Consider the following 26,914-nt stretch of genomic DNA (forward strand, 5'->3'; position numbering starts at 1 on the left):
GTTTTATTTGGAGCGCAGTATGTGAAATCTCTGCTTGCAGTGCAACTAGGTGTTTCTTCAGTCTTCTCTGGGGGTGTGTGCTTTCATCCCTTTCTTCTTGATGCTGGTAGACTGATAGACTGCTAGATCAAGCTGCTGAGCTGTGACTGGCAGCATCCGAGGGTGAGAAGTAAAAGCGTGCACCTCCAGAAAAGACTCCTGAAGGAGATTTCACATATCGTGCTCCAAGAACAACAAATGTGAATAACTTGTCAATGGAGCAACGCAGAACAAAACGGAAAAGAGCGGCAGAATCAAGGGAGCTCAGGGATTTTTACAAGGCACTTATTTTTTTAGCAAGCGACAAGTCCTCTTTAATCCCACTGTTTTTAGATTAGTGTTGATCTCAGCTGCTGTGTCGCCCAGTGATCATACACATATCCCCTATCCTGTGAATGGGTGATACTTTTTTTATGCCGTATCATACAATTTCTACGGAATGTGTGTGCATCATGTGCCTTATTTTGTCATTATAAAGGAGGACTAGTTACAAGACACCAGAGTCATGTAATGGTGACCTCGAGTCATTTTATGAGGCGCGAACCACCCAAGGATTTGTAGGTTGTATGTATCCCATCATTGCCATAATGTGCGCTACCAATGGGCATTCCCAGAATCATATTACTCTTGACTCTGCCATATTGGGTAACACTTTATTTAGGGAATGTGTGACTTTTGACTATGTTTATATATCGCGAGCTATATGGACATGTTATACTAGTGTCTTCTAAACCTTTGACCATTTCTGGTTTTCATGTTCACGGGAACGAAGACTTGCGAGAAAGTCCACGGGAAAGGAAGCGCAAGGCAATATTTGGGTTTAGGTTTAGGAATACCCTCCCCCCTCTGTCTCTCCCATCTGGACAGCTACTAAGGATCCTCCTCCATCTTTCAGATCCATATATTGCTGAGCTCTCCTTCCTCATGGACTTCTCTCTCTCCCAGACAAACAGCTCCTGGACATCAGAACTGGCTGTTACATGGCCTGAGAGATCCCACAGTGCAAAGTCCTGTCAGCAGCCCTGGGAGCTGTTAAAATAGTCGCATGCCTTCATACAGTCGATAATATCAGCCACTGACAGTCATGTATCTCCAAGACCGCAAAAAAATAAAAAGACCAACGCTGAGGAGAAAGGTAACTTCATTTTGCTTCCCATTTCTTTAGCCCTGCTCTTTGCTGACCTTTAACCCTGTTTGCTTGCTGAAGCCATTCCTCAGATTCTGCTTGTTGCAGAAGAAATCTCAGTGTCTCTACATATTTATATGGGGTTAATAACTTTTTTTGGGGAGGTCATGCAAACTTTTGTAACATGTCAGCAACCCGCATTCCTAGTTGCATGCTACACAGTAAGAATTGAGCTGCATATTTTTTTTGCGTGCAAATTCCTTGATTCGTGGGGTTTTGTAGGCAGTATTATTTTCTATTTCTGTTTTTATTTTTTAATTGATTTGCAAAAAGTTAAAACTTTGATTTACTCCTATAGAATTTTACATACCTAAGAAATTTACAAGATTATATATATATATATATATATATATATATATATATATATATATATATATATATATATATATATTTCCTGCAGAACGATTTTTGGTAGCTGTTTGTGACAATGTATATCTTTGTATAGTCGTCATCATCCACTTTTCAAATGGTACACGCATAGAATTAACTAAACTTTCTAAAAGTTATGTTACTTTGAATTTGCATTACTTATCTTGCGCTGACCCTGACTTACAGTGTGTATTATACTCCAGAGCAGCATTTACAATTCTGCAGACTTCAGAGCTGAAATTGTCCGACATTCCTCACTTATTGAACCTCTGAACAGAGCTTTCTTTCCTGACTGTCACCTTTTACATTGTACAATAAATTGATGCAGAAATTATAAAGCTGTTTCTGTCGACAACCATGCCTGAAGCTACAGTACGTGGAACAAACACACAGTCAGTACAAGATAAGTTATGTTTGTTCTATAAATTGATGCTCAAAGGTAGATGTTACTGATGAGCATGGGATAAGGTGTTATCCGAGCATACTCGGGTGCTAACCGAGTGACTTTGACGTGCTCGAAAAATATGTTCCAGTCCCCGCGTCTATATCTGTGAACCCGGTGTTAAATCGGAAACATTTTTTTTTACTACTACTGTTTCTATATAAAACGACATAAAATGGTTTTTTGTTTTTTGTAACCTCCCACCCCTTCACAATAATAAAATATTTTTTCAAAATTTTAAGAAAAAAATTATCCCAAGCACTAACCCATAAAGGAGAAAATATCTATGTGCTTAAATGTCGGCACATAAACCCTAAAACGTGTCATGAAAATTGCACAAGAATGATGATGCATGTGTTGTGTCAATTTTTTTTTTCAGGGGTAATGTGACCAAAAACTCACACAAAACACTTGTATAAATTTTTTGTCATTTTCTTTAGCAGCCAGAAAAAAATGTTGCAAAAACTTTTGTTTTGAGCTGGCATAGAATTCTGCAATAATTTAGATCACTTTCTGGCGTAGTTTATGGTGTTGAGCAGTGACTAAAGCTGAGCCAACCCGAATTGTAAAGTTTGAGTTTCGTACTGGACGGTGCTGATCTCCGAACACAAACTTCTCCTGGAAGTCCATTTTAGTGTTCGAATTTCCGGAAAGAGAATGCCGAAATTCGGCGATTAAAGTTCTGGTACCCGAACCAAACTTTGGACTAAAGTTTGCATGAACCCGAGCTTCCCTCATCTTTAACCGTGACCGTGGAAAAAATATATATATATATGTTTTTTATATATAAAATAAAAAAAAAATAAAAATATGTATATATATATATATATATATATATATATATATATATATATATATATATATAATAAAATTAAAAGAAATATGTATATTATGAAGTAAAACAAATATATATATATACACTCATATATTTATATTATAAAGTAAAATAAAAAAAATATAATATATATATTTGTTTTATTTCTTATTTTACTTTATATCATAAATACTGTATATGAATGGATATATATATATATATATATATATATATATATATATATATTTATTTTTTTTACTTCATTATATATATATATTTTTTATTTTTTTTTAAATTTTATAATATATATATTTTAGTTTATAATCTATATATATATATATATATATATATATATATATATATATATATATACATCATTTTATTATATATATATATATATATATATATTTATATATATTGCAAAAGAAAGAGTTTTTCAACTTTTTATTAATAGGGTTAAACACATTTATTTATGTAGCAAGCCAAAATATACCCAAACCGTGACAATATACACCATCGAAACATTGCAGCCCCCAAAGCCGCGATTTACATTTTGTGAATTAATGCATTTATTAATTGACCACGCTGGATGTCTTCACAAAGGCTACAGATCGCTTTACTGAAATAAATATCATGGAAGGCCAAGAATCAACTATAACGTGAAGTTAATATTTACCAATTGTCTTGTATCAGTGTGCAAACAGTGCAACGTGCAATTTTCTAAATCACATCAGTTAAAGGCAGAGCACAGAGAAGTGCTCATATTCACATATTTTATGTAAAAGCCAGGGTAATATGTAAGCTGTACAAGCCGCCCCAGTAAAGCAGTAAATACCACAGAAGCAATGGGATGGAATATAGTGATCTAGAATTAAAATAACTAATTCCGTTGTTGATATACATGATGACTTAAAGTAGGGGGAGCGGATGAGCAGACATTTCTGTTTAGAGCAGTTTTTGCACTGTTCCCATACTGAAGTGATACGTGCAACTTAGTCATAATTCATAAATCTGGTTTAAAATAAATCTGTCACTTATCACAAATATATATATTTTTTACATGGTGTAAACGCCGCTGTCCTCCTGAATCCGGCGATGTTTTTCTTTTTCTCCTACGCCTCTCCGTTCCTGAGATATGGCCTCCTGTTACCAGGTATATAAATCTAGTATTTTATACAAGTGGGCAGGGCCCTCAAATATTTGTGGGTGTTTCCTACAGGACCTCACCCACTTGGTTAAAAAGACACACTGGGAAGAGGAGGCCATATCTCAGGACCGGAGAGGCTCAGGAAGAAAAGAAAAACATCGCCAGATTCAGGAGATCGGCGGCATTTACATCCCGTTAGAAAATACATATTTAACCCCTTAACGACCGCCGATACGCCTTTTAACGGCGGCCGCTAAGGGTACTTAAACCACAGCGCCGTTAATTAACGGCGCTGTGGAAAAAGTGTATAGCGCCCCCCAGAGTCGGATTTTCTCTGGGGTCTCGGTTGCCGAGGGTAGCCGAGACCCCAGAGAACATGATTCGGGGGGTTTTTACCGACCCCCGAGTTGCGATCGCCGGTAATTAACCGTTTACAGGCGGTCGCAACAACAACAAAAAAAACGCGATTTGCCGTTTAATTTCTCTGTCCTCTGATGTGATCGCACATCGGAGGACAGAGAAATGTGGTCCCCGATGGCCCCCAATAGCCCCCCGATACTTACCTACCTCCCCCGGTGCTCCTCGTGGCTCCCGATGGGCGCCGCCATCTTTTTTCTGGGAAAAAATGGCGGGCGCACGCGCAGTACGCCCGCCGCCCGGCACCCGGAAGATCTTTGGGGTCTCGGCTGCCGGGGGTAGCCGAGACCCCAAAGAACATGATCGGGGTCGGTTTGCACCGACCCCTGCTTTGCGATCGCCAGTAATTAACAGTTTACCGGCGACCGCAAAAAAAAAAAAAAAGCGATCAGTTATTTCTCTGTCCTCTGATGTGATCACACATCAGAGGACAGAGAAATAGGGGGATTCGGGGACCCTAACATACTCACCCGGTGTCCCTGGGTCCTCTTTTGTCTTCTCCTGCCAGCCGGCTTTTTCATCATGGCGGGCGCATGCGCAGTGCGCCCGCCATCTGCTGCCATCTGCCGGCCGGCAGGAGAAGACGAGTTGGGGCTAAAATTAGGGTTAGGGTTAGGGTTAGAGTTAGGGTTAGGGTTAGGGTTAGAGTTAGGGTTAGGGTTAGAGTTAGGGTTAGGGTTAGAGTTAGGGTTAGAGTTAGGGTTAGGGTTAGAGTTAGGGTTAGAGTTAGGGTTAGGGTTGGGGCTAAATTTAGGGTTAGGGCTAGGGTTAGGCTACTTTCACACTAGCGTTTTTTGGCTTCCGTCGCAATGCGTCGTTGGAGAAAAAACGCATCCTGCAAAAGTGCTTGCAGGATGCGTTTTTTCTCCATTGGCTTGCATTAGCGACGCATTGCGATGGATTGCCACATGTCGCATCCGTCGTGCGACGGATGCGTCGTGCTTTGGCGGACCGTCGACACAAAAAAAACTACATGTAACTTTTTTGTGCGACGTGTCCGCCATTTCCGACCGCGCATGCGTGGCCGGAACTCCGCCCCCGCCTCCCCGCACCTCACAATGGGGCAGCGGATGCGTTGAAAAAACAGCATCCGCTGCACCCGTTGTGCGGCGCTTACAACGCTAGCGTCGGTACGTCGGTACGTCGGCCCGACACACTGCGATGGGCCGAGTACGACGCTAGTGTGAAAGTAGCCTTAGGCTTCTTTCACACTTGCGTCTGTACGGGGCGGTCGCAATGCGTCGGCCCGACGTACCGACGCACGTTGTGAAAATTGTGCACAACGTGGGCAGCGGATGCAGTTTTTCAACGCATCCGCTGCCCAGTCTATGTCCTGGGGAGGAGGGGGCAGAGTTACGGCCACGCATGCGCGGAAATGGCGGACGCGACGTACAAAAAAAAGGTTACATTGAACTTTTTTTGTGACGACGGGGGCTAAAGTTATGGTTAGGGTTGGGGCTAAAGTTAGGGTTGGGGCTAAAGTTAGGGTTAGAGTTGGGATTAGGGTTAGGGTTTGGATTAGGGTTGGGATTAGTGTTACGTTTGGGATTAGGGTTGGGATTAGGGTTAGGGTTGGGATTAGGGTTAGGGGTGTGTTGGATTTAGGGTTTTGATTAGGGTTATGGTTAGGGTTGAGATTAGGGCTGTTTTGGGGTTAGGGTTGTGATATCGTTAGGGTTGTGATTAGGATTATGGATCGGGTTGAGATTAGGGTTAGGGGTGTGTTGGAGTTAGGGTTGGAGTTATAATTTGGGGGTTTCCACTGTTTAGGTACATCAGGGGGTCTCCAAACACGACAGCCAATTTTGCGCTAAAAAAGTCAAATGGTACTCCCTCCCTTCTGAGCTCTGCCGTGCGCCCAAACAGTGGTTTACCCCCACATATGGGGCATCAGCGCACTCGGGATAAATTGGACAACAACTTTTGGGGTCCAATTTCTCCTGTTACCCTTGTGAAAATAAAAACTTGGGGGCTAAAAATCTTTTTTGTTGGAAAAAAAATATTTTTGTATTTTCACTACTCTGCATTATAAACTTCTGTGAAGCACTTGAGCTTTCAAAGTTCTCACCACATATCTAGATAAGTTCCTTAGGGGGTCTAGTTTCCAAAATTTGGTCACTTGTGGGGGTTTCTACTGTTTAGGTACATCAGGGGCTCTGCAAACGCAACATAACACCCACAGACAATTCTATCAAAGTCTGAATTCCAAAATGGCGCTCCTTCTCTTCCGAGCTCTGCCGTGTGCCAAAACAGTGGTTTACCCCCACATATGGGGTACCAGAATACTCAGGACAAATTGGAGAACAAATATTGGCATCCAATTTCTCTTGTTACCTTTGTGAAAATAAAAATTTGGGGGCTAAAAAAATCTTTTTTGTGGGAAAAAAAATATTTTTTATTTTCACTACTCTGCATTATAAACTTCTGTGAAGCACTTGGGCATTCAAAGTTCTCACCACATATCTAGATAAGTTCCTTGGGGGGTCTATTTTCCAAAATGGGGTCACTTGTTGGGGGTTTCTACTGTTTAGGTACATTAGGGGTCTGCAAACGCAACATAACGCCCGCAGACAATTCTATCAAAGTCTGCATTCCAAAATGGCGCTCCTTCCCTTCCGAGCCCTGCCGTGCGCCCAAACAGTGGTTTACCCCCACATATGGGGTAACAGCATACTCAGGACAATTTGGACAACAACTTTTAGGGTCCAATTTCTCTTGTTACCCTTGTGAAAATAAAAACTTGGGGGCTAAAAAATCTTTATTGTTAAAAAATATATATTTTTTATTTTCACGACTCTGCATTATAAACTTCTGTGATGCACTTGGGCATTCAAAGTTCTCACTACACATCTAGATAAGTTCCATGGGGTGTCTAGTTTCCAAAATGGGGTCACTTTTGGGGGGTTTCTACTGTTTAGGCACATCAGGGGCTCTCCAAACGCGACATGGCGTCCGATCTCAATTCCAGTCAATTTTGCATTGAAAAGTCAAATGGCGCTCCTTTGCTTCCGAGCTCAGCCATGCGCCCAAACAGTGGTTTACCCCCACATATGGGGTGTCGGCGTACTCAAGACAAATTGTACAACAACTTCTGGGGTCCATTTTCTCCTGTTACCCTTGGTAAAATAAAAATTTGGAGGCAAAAAGATCATTTTTGTAGAAAAAATGCGATTTTTTTATTTTCACGGCTCTACGTTATAAACTTCTGTGAAGCACCTGGGGGTTTAAAGTGCTCACCACACATCTAGATAAGTTCCTTAAGGGGTCTAGTTTCCAAAATGGTGTCATATGTGGGGGGTCTCTACTGTTTAGGCACATCAGCGGCTCTCCAAACGTGACATGGCGTCCGATCTCAATTCCAGCCAATTCTACATTGAAAAAGTAAAACGACACTGCTTCTCTTCCAAGCTCTGCGGTGCGCCCAAACAGTGGTTTACCCCCATATATGGGGTATCGACGTACTCAGGAGAAATTGCACAACAACTTTTGTGGTCTAATTTCTCCTGTTACCCTTGTGAAAATAAAAATTTTGGGGCAAAAAGATCATTTTTGTAGAAAAAATGAGATTTTTTATTTTCACGGCTCTACGTTATAAACTTCTGTGAAGCACTTGGGGGTTCAAAGTGCTCACCACACATCTAGATAAGTTCCTTAAGGGGTCTAGTTTCCAAAATGGTATCACTTGTGGGGGGTTTCCACTGTTTAGGCACATCAGGGACTCTCCAAACGCGACATGGCATCCGATCTCAATTCCAGCCAATTCTGCATTGAAAAAGTCAAACGGTGCTCCTTCACTTCCAAGCTCTGCGGTGCGCCCAAACAGTGGTTTACCTCCACATATGGGGTATCGACGTACTCAGGAGAAATTGCACAACAACTTTTGTGGTCTAATTTCTCCTGTTACCCTTGTGAAAATAAGAATTTGTGGGCGAAAAAATCATTTTTGTGAAAACAAATGCGATTTTTTATTTTCACGGCTCTACGTTATAAACTTCTGTGAAGCACTTGGGGGTTCAAAGTGCTCACCACACATCTAGATAAGTTCCTTGGGGGGTCTAGTTTCCAAAATGGTGTCACTTGTGGGGGGTTTCCACTGTTTAGGCACATTAGGGGCTCTCCAAACGCGACATGGCGTCCGATCTCAATTCCAGCCAATTCTGCATTGAAACAGTCAAACGGTGCTCCTTCACTTCCAAGCTCTGCGGTGCGCCCAAACAGTGGTTTACCTCCACATATGGGGTATCGGCGTACTCAGGAAAAATTGCACAACAAAATTTGTGGTTAAATTTCTGTTTTTACACTTGTGAAAATTAAAAAAAATGGTTCTGAAGTAAAATGTTTGCAAAAAAAAGTTAAATGTTCATTTTTTTCTTCCACATTGTTTTAGTTCCTGTGAAGTACGTAAAGGGTTAATAAACTTCTTGAATGTGGTTTTGAGCAGCTTGAGGGGTGTAGTTTTTAGAATGGTGTCACACTTGGTTATTTTCTATCATATAGACCCCTCAAAATCACTTCAAAGGTGATGTGGTCCCTAAAAAAAAACATGGTGTTGTAAAAATGAGAAATTGCTGGTCAACTTTTAACCCTTATAACTCCCTAACAAAAAAAAAAAATTGTTTCCAAAATTGTGCTGATGTAAAGTAGACATGTGAGAAATGTTATTTATTAACTATTTTTTGTGACATATCTCTCTGATTTAAGGGCATAAAAATACAAAGTTTGAAAATTGCAAAATTTTAAAAATTTTCGCCATATTTCCATTTTTTTCATAAATAATTGCAAGTAATATCGAAGAAATGTTACCACTAACTTGAAGTACAACATGTCACGAAAAAACAATCTCAGAATCAGCGGGATCCAATAAAGCGTTCCAGAGTTATAACCTCTTAAAGTGACACTGGTCAGAATTGTAAAAATTGGCTCGGTCATTAAGTACCAAATTGGCTCTGTCACTAAGGGGTTAAAGCAAGTCTTCTTTAGACTTGATATACCTACCTACTGTAACATTCCCATATCACCAGCTTTTTAAAAGTTGGAAGAGGAGTGTAAAATTGAAAAAAGTTGCACATTTATGAGCAAAAATGATAAGCAAAAGAGGTGTGACATATTGACGGGATGAAAACGAGTGCAAAAGCCTTGATAAGTAAAAAGAAAACAAAGCTTGTGTGTAAATTTTACAGTTATTGTCTCTTCGGAGAAGAAAAGGACTAGAACTCTAGCACCATCTATAGGAAGTAGCCAAGTCAATATCAATCTTGTCACATGACTTAGGATAAACACCAAAAATAAAATCTTAATTTGCAGACACTGTGTTTCGGGGGTACTGCCCCTCAGTGCAAAGTGTGAGATCTGGATTGGCTGGATGAGAGGAGTCTGACCGGATCCAAGGAGTAACAAGGCTCGTTAGTTGATGTTGAGATCCCTACTTCTTATAGGTGGCACTAGAGTCAGGGCCGTATTTGCCACTAGGCACGTGAGGGCACGTGCCTAGGGCGGGGACAATGCAGGGGGCGGCACCTGAGCAAGGTTTTTTTTGTTTTTTTTTTAAAGCTGGGACGCCCCCCCGCCCCCCCTGGCCGCCCGCCTCCCACCCACCCTCCTTGAAGACGATACTCACCCTGCTCCAGCGATGCCTGGTCTCGGCGTCTGGAGCCTGTCCTGAATGAGCGGGGAATATGAGCCATGCATACAGGGGGTGAATATGAGCCATGCATACAGGAGGGGGGTGAATATGAGCCATGCATACAGGGGGGGGAATATGAGCCATGCATATGGGGGGGTGAATATGAGTCATGCATACGGGGGGGGGTGAATATGAGCCATGCATACAGGAGGGGGGTGAATGAATATGAGCCATGCATACAGGGGGTAAATATGAGCCATGCATACAGGGGGGGGGGAATATGAGCCATGCATACAGTGGGGGAATGAGCCATGCATACAGGGGGGTGAATATGAGCCATGCATACAGGGGGTGAATATGAGCCATGCATACAGGGGGGGGGGATATGAGCCATGCATACAGGGGGGGAATATGAGCCATGCATACAGGGGGGGGGGAATATGAGCCATGCATACAGGGGGGGGGAATATGAGCCATGCATACAGGGGGGTCATTATACAGTATGGAGAACTGTGTGTGGCCATTATACAGTATTGAGCATCATGTGTGGCCATTATACAGTATTGAGCATCATGTGTGGCCGTTATACAGTATGGAGCATCATGTGTGGCCGTTACAGTATGGAGCATCATGTGTGGCCATAATACAGTATTGAGCATCATGTGCGGTCATTATACAGTATTGAGCATCATGTGTGGCCATAATACAGTATGTAGCATCATGTGTGGCCGTTATAGAGTATGGAGCATCATGTGTGGCCAATGGCCATTATACAGTATGGAGCATCATGTGTGGCCATTATACAGTATTGAGCATCATGTGTGGCCATTATACAGGATGGAGCATCATGTGTGGCCATTATACAGTATGGAGCATCATGTGTGGCCATTATACAGTATGGAGCACTGTGGCCATATTTTTTCGTTTATAATTATTGTATACTAGATTGTGGCCTGATTCTAACGCATCGGGTATTCTAGAATATGCATGTCCCCGTAGTATATGGACAATGATGATTCCAGAATTCGCGGCAGACTGTGCCCGTCGCTGATTGGTCGAGGCAACCTTTATGACATCATCGTCGCCATGGCAACCATTATGACATCTACGTCGATACTGTGCCCGTCGCTGATTGGTCGAGGCCCAGGCGGCCTCGACCAATCAGAGACGCGGGATTTCCAGGACAGACAGAAAAACCCTTAGACAATTATATATATAGATAAAACAGTGTGATCAGCAGTGCTAAATGGCTGTGGTTGGGACGTGGATATGGGTGTGACTAGTTGTATAATGGGTGTGGTCAGAGGCGTGGCCTAAAATTTGCCGCGGCGCACTACATGCACCGCAAACTTTATACCTCCTTCCATTCTTCAAAAGTTGGGAGGTATGGTACCGCATTTGCCAGATCTTGGCAAGTGCCGCAAATCCCATAGGGAATGAATGAGGCCGAACGCAGTGTTGCTGTAAGTGATCGGTTACGCGGCAGATGCAGAAAAACTGCCGGATCTGCTGCAAAAGGTGACTTTCACATCAGCGATTCTTGCCAAAGTCACTGCCGATAGTGTCATACTCACCAAAGGGGGAGGCAGCGCTAAAAGTGCCTAGGGCAGCAGAAACTCTAAATACGGCCCTGACTAGAGTTCTACTCCTTCCTCTCAGAAGGGACAATTTTGCTTAATTCCCAGAGGAGCATTGTGGCCTAAAAGTCTCCTCACCTCGGTATGTCTGACTTGACGTGTCACTCTTTGCAAGGAGGAATGTTACCCCTTGGATCCCAGTTTTACAGTTACAAATTGTGATGCCCCCTGGTGAGCAGAAAAAGTTGCTAGTAGTGCTCCGATCCTTTTTGATTGGCATAGATAACAGCAAGAAACGATGTATAAGCGGATACAAAAGGAGGAACGAAGCTACTGAGCATGTGTGACCACCAGCACTGGATATATATAAGGAGGAACCAAGCTACTGAGCATGTGTGACCACCAGAACTGGATATATAAGGAGGAACCAAGCTACTGAGCATGTGTGACCACCAGCACTGGACATATAAGGAGGAACCAAACTACTGAGCATGTGTGACCACCAGCACTGGACATATAAGGAGGAACCAAGCTACTGAGCATGTGTGACCACCAGCACTGGACATATAAGGAGGAACCAAGCTACTGAGCATGTGTGACCACTAGCACTCGATATATAAGGAGGAACCAAGCTAATGAGCATGTGTGACCACCAACGCTGGATATATAAGAAGGAACCAAGCTACTGAGCATGTGTGACCACCAGCACTGGATATACAAGGAGGAACCAAGCTACTGAGCATGTGTGACCACCAGCACTGGACATATAAGGAGGAACCAAGCTACTGAGCATGTGTGACCACCAGCACTGGACATATAAGCAGGAACCAAGCTACTGAGCATGTGTGACCACCAGCACTGGATATATAAGGAGGAACCAAGCTACTGAGCATGTGTGACCACTAGCACTGGATATATAAGGAGGAACCAAGCTAATGAGCATGTGTGACCACCAACGCTGGATATATAAGAAGGAACCAAGCTACTGAGCATGTGTGACCACCAGCACTGGATATATAAGGAGGAACCAAGCTACTGAGCATGTGTGACCACCAGCACTGGACATATAAGGAGGAACCAAGCTACTGAGCATCTGTGACCACCAGCACTGGACACATAAGGAGGAACCAAGCTACTGAGCATGTGTGACCACCAGCACTGGGGTTATAAGGAGGAACCAAGCTACTGAGCATGTGTGACCACCAGCACTGGATATATAAGGAGGAACCGAGCTACTGAGCATGTGAGACCACCAGCACTGGATATATAAGGGGGAACCAAGCTACTGAGCATATGTGACCACCAGCACTGGATATATAAGGAGGAACCAAGCTACTGAGCATGTGCGACCACCAGCACTGGATATATAAGGGGGAACCAAGCTACTGAGCATGTGCGACCACCAGCACTGGATATATAAGGGGGAACCAAGCTACTGAGCATGTGCGACCACCAGCACTGGATATATAAGGAGGAACCAAGCTACTGAGCATGTGTGACCACCAGCACTGGATATATAAGGAAGAACCAAGCTACTGAGCATGTGTGACCACCAGCACTGGATATATAAGGAGGAACCAAGCTACTGAGCATGTGCGACCACCAGCACTGGATATATAAGGAGGAACCAAGCTACTGAGCATATGCGACCACCAGCACTGGATATATAAGGAGGAACCAAGCTACTGAGCATGTGCGACCACCAGCACTGGATATATAAGGAGGAACCAAGCTACTGAGCATGTGTGACCACTAGCACTGGATATATAAGGAGGAACCAAGCTACTGAGCATGTGTAACCACCAGCACTGGATATATAAGGAGGAACCAAGCTACTGAGCATGTGCGACCACCAGCACTGTATGCATAAGGTGGACATTCTAAGGGGAAATCAATATTTGGTATTGCTTTGTTCATAAATGTCCGATCTGTGAAAATATAAAATAAATTAATCCAATCGGTAAACTGTGTAGTGAAAAATAAAAACAAAACGCCAGAATTGTAATTTTTCGGCAGCTGCAAGAACATAAACAAATGTAATACAAGGTGATCAAAACATTGTTCCATTGTAATATCAATAAAAACATTGGCATGAGCTGCAAAAAACAAGCCCTAACACAGTTCCATAACCCAAACATGGCGAGTAATTTTTAGTTTTTTTTTTACAAATTTCTATATTATTTTTCACCACTTTTAAATAAAAGAAAAACTATACGTTTGGTATCGGCGTACTCATACTGACCCTGAGAATAATATTGTCAAGTCATTTTTACCCTGAAATGAACGCTGTAATTAAAGAATCCAAAAATAACAATTGCGGAATTGTGCTTTATTTTGCTTGGAATTTTTTATTTCCCGCTTTCCAGTGTATGACATGATAAAATAGATGGTGTCGTTCAAAAGTACAACTCGTTCTGTAAAAAACAAGTTTTAATGGTATATATGTTCTGCTCGGAATTACCTCTAATTGCACCAATTAATTTAGAGAGTGACTTTTTAAAAATATAGAATTCTTGGCCATATTTAAAGGGGCTCCATCTTTTTTTTCTTTATAGCATTGTTTTAAAAGGACAATCACTTCTTTCAACCAAAAATGTTAAAAAGTTGACATGTCCCTCCCCACCCCCTCTTTATTTCTGGCATCACCAAACAATAAAATGACCGGAATACATTTTTGGTGATATCATACCTTTAGAACACAACATTCCAAAGACTGAAGCCCAACATTCCAATGAGTTTGGTGATTTTCACAGAGCTTCTGAGCGGCCCTTACCCCCTGCAATAAAGCTTCTGATGCTTCTGCATCTACTGCTTAGTTAAAGAAATGCATCCCATCATTTTATATATTCTCTTACATTACTTTAATATATATAGCCTATAGATTTTTAAAGGAAGATGGACACAGTAAATGTTCTCACTTCACAACTTTTTACACATCTTGGAGGCTGTGGGGTTAATCATGGTCCTGCTTATTTCCCTGAGGGTTAAGATAGCCATACACATCAGATTAATTGGATAATCAATAGATGTTGGGGAAAGAAGGATTGGGCAGTTGGATTTCAACATGTCCGATCCTCTCTTCTCTCATGGGAGATAAGTGAAGGGGTCTAGTGGTGGCTTTTTATCCCCATTTTCCTGTTGAGAACACGTTTGCTCAGCCAAGCTAAGCATGCATGTACTGTATATAGCAGGGTTCCGCTAATAGTTATCGAATGCGTATGACCAACATTACTGGTTAATACTTAGTATTCCTGATAGTCTAGGGGGAAAGGAGTTAACTCTTACAACTATGTAACACTATGTGAATGTTATAACAATGCATTTCTTTTTATAATATGGAGGATAGTAAAATAAAAAGTTAATATTGGAGGTGGTAGTGATGGCAGGAAACTGTTCTTAAAGGGGTTGTCTGGGACTTTAGCATTAGCATATCTTTTTTCTTTTTTTTTAATTAAGAATTTTAACAAACCACAGTAACGATACATAAAGTATTAGCAAAAACATATGATTAAAGGAGCTGTAGGATGGGCAAATATATAAAGGGGTGGGAAAGAGAGAAGGATGGAGAGTAGGGAAGGTGGGCCCTAGGGACGAGACTTGTCGAGTCTCATGATTACTAGGTGCTTCCTGGAGAATCGGAGGTGACAGATGTTTTTAGGCGAAGTGGTGGTGTGGCAAAGGGGGTATGATTAGCATATTCCACCCATGGGAGCCAAACTTTCTTAAAATTATGGACTTTATCTGTGAGTATGGCTGATAATTTTTTGTTAATCATGAGAGGTGTCTTTTGACCTCCAACAGCTCTAGATCTGATTTTTTCCAAACTATGGTTTGTTTAGCCGCTAAAATATAAATGAGAGGAGTACTTGGGAGTGGTTGCGGAAATTAGTGACATGTTTATTAAGTAAAGCTTCCCTGGGGGTGCTTTTCAAGTTGTCAGTGACAGAAATAATTAAGAAGTATACTCTAATCCAGAGTCTTCAAACTATGGGACATAACCACCATATGTGGTACATTTCGCCAGTGGAATTACAGCCACTAAAACAGCTGGGAGAGTGGATGGGGACTGCTTTGGCCACTGTAGCTGGGATCCGGTACCATCTGGTCAGCACCTTATAATTAATTTCCAACATTAATGTATTTGGTATCCCTCCTGAAGATGAGGACCAAATTTGGGACCATTCTGAGTCAATCAAAGTGGATCCAATGTCAGTTTCCCAACCGGAGGTATAAGTTAAATTATGTCTAAGTGAGGTGCAATTTATATGGGATCCAGATGGTGAAATGGTGCCATTAGCGTGAGGGTTTTGATGTTATCTTTGCTCAAATGGTGTGAACGTGTAAGATGGGGCAGAGTTCCTTAGCAGTGGGGCGATGAATCGAGCGGAGGTGCGCTCATCTATTTCCATCTTTCCTTTAAGCAATGAATGGAACGCAGGTGCGCTCACTTATCCCCATCATTCCTATCAGCAATGAATGGAGTGGAGGTGCACTCATTTATTCCTATAAGCAATGAATGGAGTGGAGGTGTACTCACTTATCCCCATAATTCTTATAAATAATGCATGGAGCGGAGGTATGCTCACTTATCCCCATCATTCCTATAAGCAATGAATGGAGCAGATGTGTACTCACTTATCCCCATAATTCTTATAAATAATGCATGGAGCGGAGGTATGCTCACTTATCCCCATCATTCCTATAAGCAATGAATGGAGCGGGGGGGTGTTCACTTACTGTATCTCTATCATTTCTGTAAGCAATGAATGGAGTGGAGGTGTACTCACTTATCCACATAATTCTTATAAATAATGAATGGAGCGAAGGTGTGCTCCCTTATCTCTATCATTCTATAAGCACTGAATGAAGCGGAGGTGCTCACTTATCTCTATCATTCCTATAAGCAATGAAAGGATTGGAGGTGTGATCATTTATCCCCATCATTCCTATAAGCAATGAAAGGAGTGGAGGTGTGCTCTGTTATCCCCCTTTCATGTTACTATCCCATTACTGAAATATACAGTACAGACCAAAAGTTTGGACACACCTTCTCATTTAAAGATTTTTCTGTATTTTCATGACTGAAAATTGTACATTCACACTGAAGGCATCAAAACTATGAATTAACACATGTGGAATTATATACTTAACAAAAAAGTGTGAAACAACTGAAATTATGTCTTATATTCTAGGTTCTTCAAAGTAGCCACCTTTTGCTTTGATGACTGCTTTGCACACTCTTGGCATTCTCTTGATTAGCTTCAAGAGGTAGTCACCGGGAATGATTTTCACTTCACAGGTGTGCCCTGTCAGGTTTAATAAGTGGGATTTCTTGCCTTATAAATGGGGTTGGGACCATCAGTTGTGTTGTGCAGAAGTCTGGTGGATACACATCTGATAGTCCTACTGAATAGACTGTTAGAATTTGTATTATGGCAAGAAAAAAGCAGCTAAGTAAAGAAAAACGAGTGGCCATCATTACTTTAAGAAATGAAGGTCGGTCAGTCCGAAAAATTGTGCAAACTTTGAAAGTGTCCCCAAGTGCAGTGGCAAAAACCATCATGCGCTACAAAGAAACTGGCTCACATGAGGACCGCCCCAGGAAAGGAAGACCAAGAGTCATCTCTGCTTCTGAGGATAAGTTTATCTGAGTCACCAGCCTAAGAAATCGCAGGATAACAGCAGCTCAGATTAGAGACCAGGTCAATGCCACACAGAGTTCTAGCAGCAGACACATCTCTACAACAACTGCTAAGAGGAGACTTTGTGCAGCAGACCTTCATGTTAAATAGCTGCAAGGAAACCACTGCTAAGGACAGGCAACAAGCTGAAGAGACTTGTTTGGGCTAAAGAACACAAGGAATGCACATTAGACCAGTGGAAATCCGTGCTTTGGTCTGATGAGTCCAAATTTGAGATGTTTGATTCCAGCCACCGTGTATTCAAAATTGAAGGCATACTGAACTAGCATGGCTACCACAGCATCTTGCAGCGGCATGCTATTCCATCCGGTTTGCGTTTAGTTGGACCATCATTTATTTTTCAACAGGACAATGACCCCAAACACACCTCCAGGCTGTGCAAGGGCTATTTGACCAAGAAGGAGAGTGATGGGGTGCTACGCCAGATGAGCTGGCCTCCACAGTCACCAGACCTGAATCCAATCGAGATGGTTTGGGGTGAGCTGGACCGCAGAGTGAAGGCAAAAGGGCCAACAAGTGCTAAGCATCTCTGGGAACTCCTTCAAGATTGTTGAAAGACCATTCCCGGTGACTACCTCTTGAAGTTTATCAAGAGAATGCCAAGAGTGTGTAAAACAGTCATCAAAGCAAAACATGGCTACTTTGAAGAACCTAGAATATAAGACATATTTTGAGTTGTTTCACACTTTTTTGTTAAGTATATAATTCCACATGTGTTAATTCATAGTTTTGATGCCTTCAGTGTGAATGTACAATTTCTATACTCATGAAAATACAGAAAAATCTTTAAATGAGAAGGTGTGTCCAAACTTTTGGTCTGTACTGTATGCCTCCATGTTTCTTAGCAGTAATGCAAACTGTAATAAAAACCAATATTTATTTTGCACGGTCAATGAACGCATCATTGAAGTTGTGAGCTTTTTTTGCAACTGAAGTGCTCGATCCATTCAGGAATGTGATGTTTACCGCAGAGTTACTGTCTTCGCCTTTTTTATCCCAGAAAAGTAATGGATACGCCAATGTTTGTGTTGTCTGATGAAGGTTGAGGATCCATTATCTTGTCTCCTCTACCTATGGACAGCTGTGCAGCCTTAACCCCCCACTCCTCACACAGCCAAACAAACATTTCAATATTTGTCTAGAGACTGAGAAATGCAGGTTGTCGATTGGTCGTGGATATCACATGTGCATTGCGATCGCTGGCAACAATGGTATAGTTTTCTGAAACTTTTTTTTTTCCGTGAGGGATTGACCAGATGCAAGGCAACATGTATGATCCATAGAGATAAAAGATGATTTATATTCCTGGTATGTTTCTGAAAATCAACCATCATATAAACCCGATATATAACATATATATAAAATACTATGGGGTTCTAAGAGGAAATGCACATATTGGAAATGCTGGCGATTTTACTTGAATTTTTTAAAAATATTTATTTGTAATATTGACTATTTTTGCAAATTTTCCCCAATTATTTCAATAGTTTAGTCAAAATCCACAATCAAATTATTTTGGTTTCTGCAACTTTGGGTAAAACTGCGGTTAAAAAAAATCAGGAAAAAGTTGTTACGGTATTGGTCAAGGCAGTTTATTATTATTATTATTATTATTATTATTATTATTATTACTTTAGAGCAAATCAACTATTTTCCACAAGTTAATATTTAAAAGGGTTTCCTGCTTTTGGCGACAGTTTTCTTTCTAACTTTTTTGCAATTGAATTTCTTTAAAACGTTTTCACCATTTGCCTCCTATAATCTCTGTGTTGCACTATTGCTGGCTGCATACTGAGTTAACTGAGAATTTGTCAGTGAGCTCTTTCTGAATTGGTGTTTGGAACTAATGTTTTTTTAGCTGTGTTATGAGGACGGACACGGAATCAAAGACTCTGTAAAAGCAAAACCGCGTACCTTTTCTTTTAATGAAACTCAACTGCAAAAATTTGAACCCAAATATGGACAACCTCTTTTTAAAGTAAACTTCTCACTTTCCATAAATATGTAATTTTTTAACCTGGTGTGAATGCCGCTTTTGTCCTGAATCTGATGATGTTTTTCTTTTCTTCCTGTGCCTCGCCGTTCCTGAGATATGGCCACCTGTTTCCAATATGTAAATCTAATATTTTAACAAAATGGGCGTGTCCTTCATGAATACAGAGAAGAGTCACGAACCATGTCCACTTGGCTAACAAGACTGGATTTCTGTGCAAGGAAGAAGGGGTCATATCTCTGGAATGGAAAGGCGCAGGAAGAAAAGAAAAACCGCGCCGGATTCAGGAGAACAGCGGCATTTACACCAGATAAAAAACTATCTCTTATCAAACCCGAATACTGTACATGGGTGCTTATCCCAAACGTGGGACCCACATATACTATTTATACCATGATGACTGTTTGTAACATAGAAACAATAGCTTTCAATTCCTAGATGATTCATGCTTATGGCCAAGACTAATTCAAGTCAAATCCAGATATTTTTCACCGTAGTTAGTTACGCTTTTTTCACGCTAGGTGGCAGTGTTATAGAACATAATCCTATTTTTGAAATGGATAGCATAGGTGAACACTGGCGCTCCACGTGTCCTATTTTTACTAAACATTTTACAAAGTTTTTGGACCGAAATGTAATCTTGGTTTAAAGGAGCCAGAAATCCAGAGCAGTTGTCACCTCTGTTCCCCACATTAAATAAGATGGGGGGCGACAGTGAGTGCGCATGATTGGAGCGACATTCCCATTACCATTGGTACCAATTCTAAAGCGAGGAGTCAACGGGATGGATGTGCCCAATATATGATGACGAAAAGTAACACAATCGGAGTATTAATTGGCTAACCTTTGCCTCGATATGTTTACCTATAACGTTGACACTTTTCACCTTTCCTAGACGGCCGCACTGCTCACTATCAGTCAGGTGATACTTTGTCTGTCTCTGGTGTTTACGCTCTACGTGGGAGTCGCCAACACTCGTTGCTTGAGGACTCGCTCCCGGGAGATGCTCTGTGGCTCGGAATTGGTGGACATGCTGCAATTCATCTGCGGTAACCGAGGCTTCCATGTCAGTATGTATTTCTTTTAATATGATCTAGATTTATTTTATTCTCGAATCTGGAACCTTAAATTCTTCTGTGACAGCTGGAAGGATACTGAGTCGTGTGATGTGGACGTTGTAGAGCTGTATCAATAGACCTCTCTCCATATATGCTAGATATTTTGTCACGGTAGAGATAGACTTTGCATGTTGGATTACAAACTCCATGGTGTGCTGTCATACGCTATACAAATAGCGGTAATATACAATGCCACCACCATCACACACTGAAAAAATAATATGCCAAACAGTGCCTCACAATACTAAAGAAAATGCCAACATACCGTGCTCAAATAATAAAACCAACATACCGTGCTCGAATAATAAAACCAACATACAGTGCTCGAATAATAAAACCAACACACAGTGCTCAAATAATAAAACCAACATACCGTGCTCTAATAATAAAACCAACATACAGTACTCAAATAATAAAACCAACATACAGTGCTCGAATAATAAAACCAACATACAGTGCTCGAATAATAAAACCAACATACAGTGCTCAAATAATAAAACCAACATACCGTGATCGAATAATAAAACCAACATACAGTGCTCAAATAATAAAACCAACATACAGTACTCAAATAATAAAACCAACATACCGTGCTCTAATAATAAAACCAACATACAGTACTCAAATAATAAAACCAACATACAGTGCTCTAATAATAAAACCAACATACAGTGCTCGAATAATAAAACCAACCTACAGTGCTCGCATAATAATACCAACACACGGTGCTCAAATAATAAAACAATCATACAGTGCTCAAATAATAAAACCAACACACAGTACTCAAATAATAAAACCAACATACAGTGCTCGAATAATAATACCAACACACGGTGCTCAAATAATAAAACCAACATACAGTGCTCGAATAATAATACCAACACACGGTGCTCAAATAATAAAACCAGCATACAGTACTCAAATAATAAAACCAACACACAGTACTCAAATAATAAAACCAACATACAGTGCTCGAATAATACCAACACACGGTGCTCAAATAATAAAACCAACATACAGTGCTCGAATAATAATACCAACATACAGTACTCAAATAATAAAACAATCATACAGTGCTCAAATAATAAAACCAACATACAGTGCTCGAATAATAAAACCAACATACAGTGCTCGAATAATAAAACCAAGATACAGTGCTCAAATAATAAAACCAACATACAGTGCTCAAATAATAAAATCAACATACAGTACTCAAGTAATACCAACACACGGTGCTTAAATAACACGAACATACAGTATTCAAGTAATAAAACAAACTAGTGCTCAAATTATAAAGCCATACAGTAGTCAAATAATTCCACCCAGAGGCCTAGCTAGGGTTTTGGTTCGGGGGGGGGGGCGAAGCTTCTGAGTGGGCCCATAACCAGGTAACCTTGATTACAGCTGGGCGACGCGCCCTAATAGTGGAGGAGAACCTCAGCAGATGACCGCGCTGTTACTGAAGATAATCTCTATATAAAGACCAACATGGATATTACCGCCATATGGTCAGTGGTAGATACCAGCCCTACAGAACATATAAGTGATCACAGCACAGTTACAGATAATGTCTTACTGCTGATGTTCTCTGATGGAATCGTTCATTTTTCCCGTCTTTTCCATCTGGCCCAGACCGACATGACAACTTCTTCCAGCCGGAACTCGCCTGCAGAGAATACAACAAAGACACATTTCACTTCTCATAGTCCAGCCCCATCACCATCTATTCCCAACCTGCACAAACTCCTCATCCTGCTGATACCCCAATACTGAGCCGCTGCTGCCGTATGTGTCCCTATTACTGCCCCTGATACCCCAATACTGAGCCGCTGCTGCCGTATGTGTCCCTATTACTGCCCCTGATACCCCAGTACTGAGCCGCTGCTGCCGTATGTGTCCCTATTACTGCACCTGATACCCCAATACTGGGCCCTGCTGCTGTATGTGACCCTATTACTGCCCCTGATACCCCAATACTGAGCCGCTGCTGCCGTATGTGTCCCTATTACTGCACCTGATGCCCCAATACTGAGCCGCTGCTGCTGTATGTGTCCCTAGTACTGCACCTGATGCCCAATACTGAGCCGCTGCTGACGTATGTGTCCCTATTACTGCCCCTGATGCCCCAATACTGAGCCGCTGCTGCCGTATGTGTCCCTACTACTGCACCTGATTCCCCAATGCTGAGCTGCTGCCATATGTGTCCCTATTACTGCACCTGCTACCCCAATACTGAGCTGCTGCTGCCATATGTGTCCCCATTACTGCACCTGATACCCCAGTACTGAGCCGCTGCTGCCGTATGTGTCCCTATTACTGCACCTGATACCCCAATACTGGGCCCTGCTGCTGTAGGTGACCCTATTACTGCCCCTGATACCCCAATACTGAGCCGCTGCTGCCGTATGTGTCCCTATTACTGCACCTGATGCCCCAATACTGAGCCGCTGCTGCCGTATGTGTCCCTATTACTGCCCCTGATACCCCAATACTGAGCCGCTGCTGCCGTATGTGTCCCTACTACTGCACCTGATTCCCCAATGCTGAGCTGCTGCCATATGTGTCCCTATTACTGCACCTGCTACCCCAATACTGAGCTGCTGCTGCCGTATGTGTCCCCATTACTGCACCTGATACCCCAATACTGAGCCGCTGCTGCCGTATGTGTCCCTATTACTGCACCTGATACCCCAATACTGAGCCGCTGCTGTCGTATGTGTCCCTATTACTGCACCTGCTGTGTGGTTCTCTGTGCCATCTAAATTCTAAAGCACTCCTCTATAATATAGTAATTCCGGGAGCAAGTGCCCTAGAAAACACATTTTACCCCCTAGAAAGTAATATTGTCCTGTGTGCCCCTTTAATAGTCACAGTAACCTGAGTTCCCCTATAACAATAAGTGTCCACTTCACATTGACTAATGTCCTGAGTCTCCTCCCCAACAGCTCCTCTATACACAGCATGATGCTCTCTTATACACAGTATAATGCACCCACACAGTATGATACTCTCTTATACACAGTATACTGACCCCTTATTAGCCTCCAAACTGTTTGATGGCTCCAGCACTGTGTGATGGCCGCTTCACTGTAATTCCCACACTGTTCGATGGCCCCCTCACTGTAATCCCCACACTGTACGATGGCCCACTAGATGGCCTCCATATAGTATAATGCACCAGATAGTCCTCAATATAGTATAATGCACTCCCCATAGGCAGACTCTGTAGCACAAGACAGCATCCCCATAGGCAGACCCTGTAGTATAAGACAGCACCCCATAGGCAGACCCAGTAGTATAAGGCAGCACCCCATAGGCAGACCCTGTATTATAAGGCAGCACCCCATAGGCAGACCCTGTAGTATAAGGCAGCACCCCATAGGCAGACCCTGTAGTATAAAGCAGCACCCCATAGGCAGACCCTGTAGTATAGGACAGCACCCCATAGGCAGACCCTGTAGTATAAGGCAGCACCCCATAGGCAGACCCTGTAGTATAAGGCAGCACCCCATAGGCAGACCCTGTAGTATAAGGCAGCACCCCATAGGCAAACCCTGTAGTACTGTATAAGGCAGCACGCCATAGGCAGACTCCATAGTATAAGGCAGCTCCCCATAGGCAGACCCCATAGTATAAGGCAGCACCCCATAGCCAGATCCTGTAGTATAAGGCAGCACCCCATAGGCAGACCCTGTAGTATAAGGCAGCAACCCCATAGGCAGACCCTGTAGTATAATGCAGCACCCCATAGGCAGACCCTGTAGTATAAGGCAGCACCCCATAGGCAGATCCCGTAGTATAAGGCAGCACCCCATAGGCAGATCCTGTAGTATAAGGCAGCACCCCATAGGCAGATCCTGTAGTATAAGGCAGCTCCCCATAGGCAGATCCTGTAGTATAAGACAGCACCCATAAAAACAATAAATAAATACTCACCTCTCTCCCCATAGGCAGACTCTATAGCACAAGACAGCATCCCCATAGGCAGACCTTCTAGTATAAAACAGCCCCCCATAGGCAGACCCTGTAGTATAAGGCAGCACCCCATAGGCAGACCCTGTATTATAAGGCAGCACCCCATAGGCAGACCCTGTAGTATAAGGCAGCACCCCATAGGCAGACCCTGTAGTATAAGACAGCACCCCATAGGCAGACCCTGTAGTATAAGGCAGCACCCCATAGGCAGACCCTGTAGTATAAGGCAGCACACCATAGGCAGACCCCATAGTATAAGGCAGCACCCCATAGGCAGACCCCATAGTACAAGGCAGCAACCCCATAGGCAGACCCTGTAGTATAATTTCAGCACCCCATACGCAGACCCTGTAGTATAAGGCAACACCCCATAGGCAGAACCTGTAGTATAAGGCAGCACCCCATAGGCAGATCCTGTAGTATAAGGCAGCACCCCATAGGCAGATCCTGTAGTATAAGGCAGCTCCCCATAGGCAGATCCTGTAGTATAAGACATCACCCATAAAAAAACAATAAATAAATACTCACCTCTCTCCCCATAGGCAGACTCTATAGCACAAGACAGCATCCCCATAGGCAGACCCTGTAGTATAAAACAGCACCCCATAGGCAGACCCTGTAGTATAAGGCAGCACCCCATAGGCAGACCCTGTATTATAAGGCAGCACCCCATAGGCAGACCCTGTAGTATAAGGCAGCACCCCATAGGCAGACCCTGTAGTATAAGACAGCACCCCATAGGCAGACTCTGTAGTATAAAGCAGCACCCCATAGGCAGACCCTGTAGTATAAGGCAGCACACCATAGGCAGACCCCATAGTATAAGGCCGCACCCCATAGGCAGACCCCGTAGTATAAGGCAGCACCCCATAGGCAGATCCTGTAGTATAAGGCAGCACCCCATAGGCAGATCATGTAGTATAAGGCAGCCCCCCATAGGCAGATCCTGTAGTATAAGACAGCACCCATAAAAAAATAAATAAATACTCACCTCTCTTCCTCCTTGTTCCAGTGGTGCTCCGAGCTCCCGCTCATCTTCTGACAGCGGGCATCAGGTGGTGACGTCACTGCGTCCACTGTCAGTGTCGGCGTCAGTGACGTCAGGCGCTGACGGGGGTGATGGGAGAAGGAGCGCAGAGCGCTCCTTCCCTCATCAATGTGGTCAGCTGTATCGGCTAAATGCCGATACAGCTGACCTTGCGGTGACAGGCGGGGGACCCACTGCTGGCAACGGGCCCCCCCACCTGCTTAGGGGCCCCATAGTGGATGGGCCCCCTCTGAGCTCCGGGCCTCGGTCGCTCGCACTCTCTGCCCCCCAGTAGCTACGCTACTGATTCCACCATATGGTGCTCAAATAATAAAACCATATGATGCGCATGTAAAACCAACATATAATACTCCAGTAATAGCAATGTACAGCACTTAAATAATACGAACATGTGCTGCTCAAATAATATCATACGGTGTTCAATTAATAAAATAATCCAGTGCTGAAATTATAAAACTATACAGTTGTCAAATAATTCCACCATATGGAGCCCAAATAATAAAAGCTTATAGTGGTCAAATAAAACCAATATGTTTTGAACAAGTAATACCAACACACAGTGCTCAAAAAATAAAACCATATGGTGCTCAAATATTAAACCTATCCAATGCTCAAGGGATAAAAATATACAATGCTCAAATAATACCAACACACAGTTCTAAAATAATAACACTATCCAATGCTCAAATAATAAAAACATACAGTACTCACCAACATATGGTGCTCAAATAATACAATGATCCAATACTCAAAGAATTAAACAATGCAGTTCAACAAATTGAAATGACACCAACATATATATCAGAATAATAGAAAAATGCAACTTTTTTTATGAAATATTCTTTCAATTGGCGAAAAAACAAACACCCCACTATAACAACCCTCGATGTTTGGCCCACGTACACCATCCCACAAGGACGTTTCAACATATATACAACATTTTTACTGTTGTAAGTGAAATATCGTCTTGTGGAAATGTTTGTACTTTGTGAAGGATGTGTTACGTGGTCGCCCCTAATGATTGCCGGGAAGTTTTGACAACTGGAATGTCTTTCTTTTCGGGAAGGCATAAGAACATTTGTTTCGATGTCTGAGGTCCAGCCTCATCCGCATGTATCAGTTGGATCACTGAAGAGTTCCATTACGGAACCTTCCATATTTCTCACCCCTTTGTAAAACATTCCAGTATTTACTTACGTGATGATCACACATTGATTAATGCACCGATCTATTCTCCTTTTTTTATTTTCTTGCTTCCTTCCATCTTCTTTAGTCACACTGCCTATATAATGATCAGTGTTTACAATCCCCTTGAACATAGTGAGTACGGAAAGTATTCAGACCCCTTTAATTTTTCACTCTGTTTCATTGCAGCCATTTGGTAAATTCACAACAGTTCATTTTTTTCTCATTAATGTACACTCTGCATCCCATCTTGACTGGAAAAAAACCTGAAATGTAGTA

General features: G+C 42.3%; 1 protein-coding gene across 1 annotated transcript in view; it reads left to right on the forward strand.

The window, feature by feature from the left end:
* The first annotated feature begins 966 nt into the window (after positions 1–966).
* The window catches only part of LOC143768623 (insulin-like growth factor 3.L), a 31,657-nt gene continuing 5,709 nt past the window's right edge, over positions 967–26,914 (forward strand). The window contains exons 1-2 of the mRNA XM_077257267.1: positions 967–1,174; positions 20,205–20,379. Coding sequence (XP_077113382.1) covers positions 1,124–1,174; positions 20,205–20,379 — 226 coding nt within the window. The 5' untranslated portion in view covers positions 967–1,123. The remainder of the gene's footprint in view (positions 1,175–20,204; positions 20,380–26,914) is intronic.

The sequence above is a fragment of the Ranitomeya variabilis genome, chromosome 4, assembly GCF_051348905.1.
Source record: "Ranitomeya variabilis isolate aRanVar5 chromosome 4, aRanVar5.hap1, whole genome shotgun sequence".
In the NCBI taxonomy this organism is placed as follows: Eukaryota; Metazoa; Chordata; class Amphibia; order Anura; family Dendrobatidae; genus Ranitomeya; species Ranitomeya variabilis.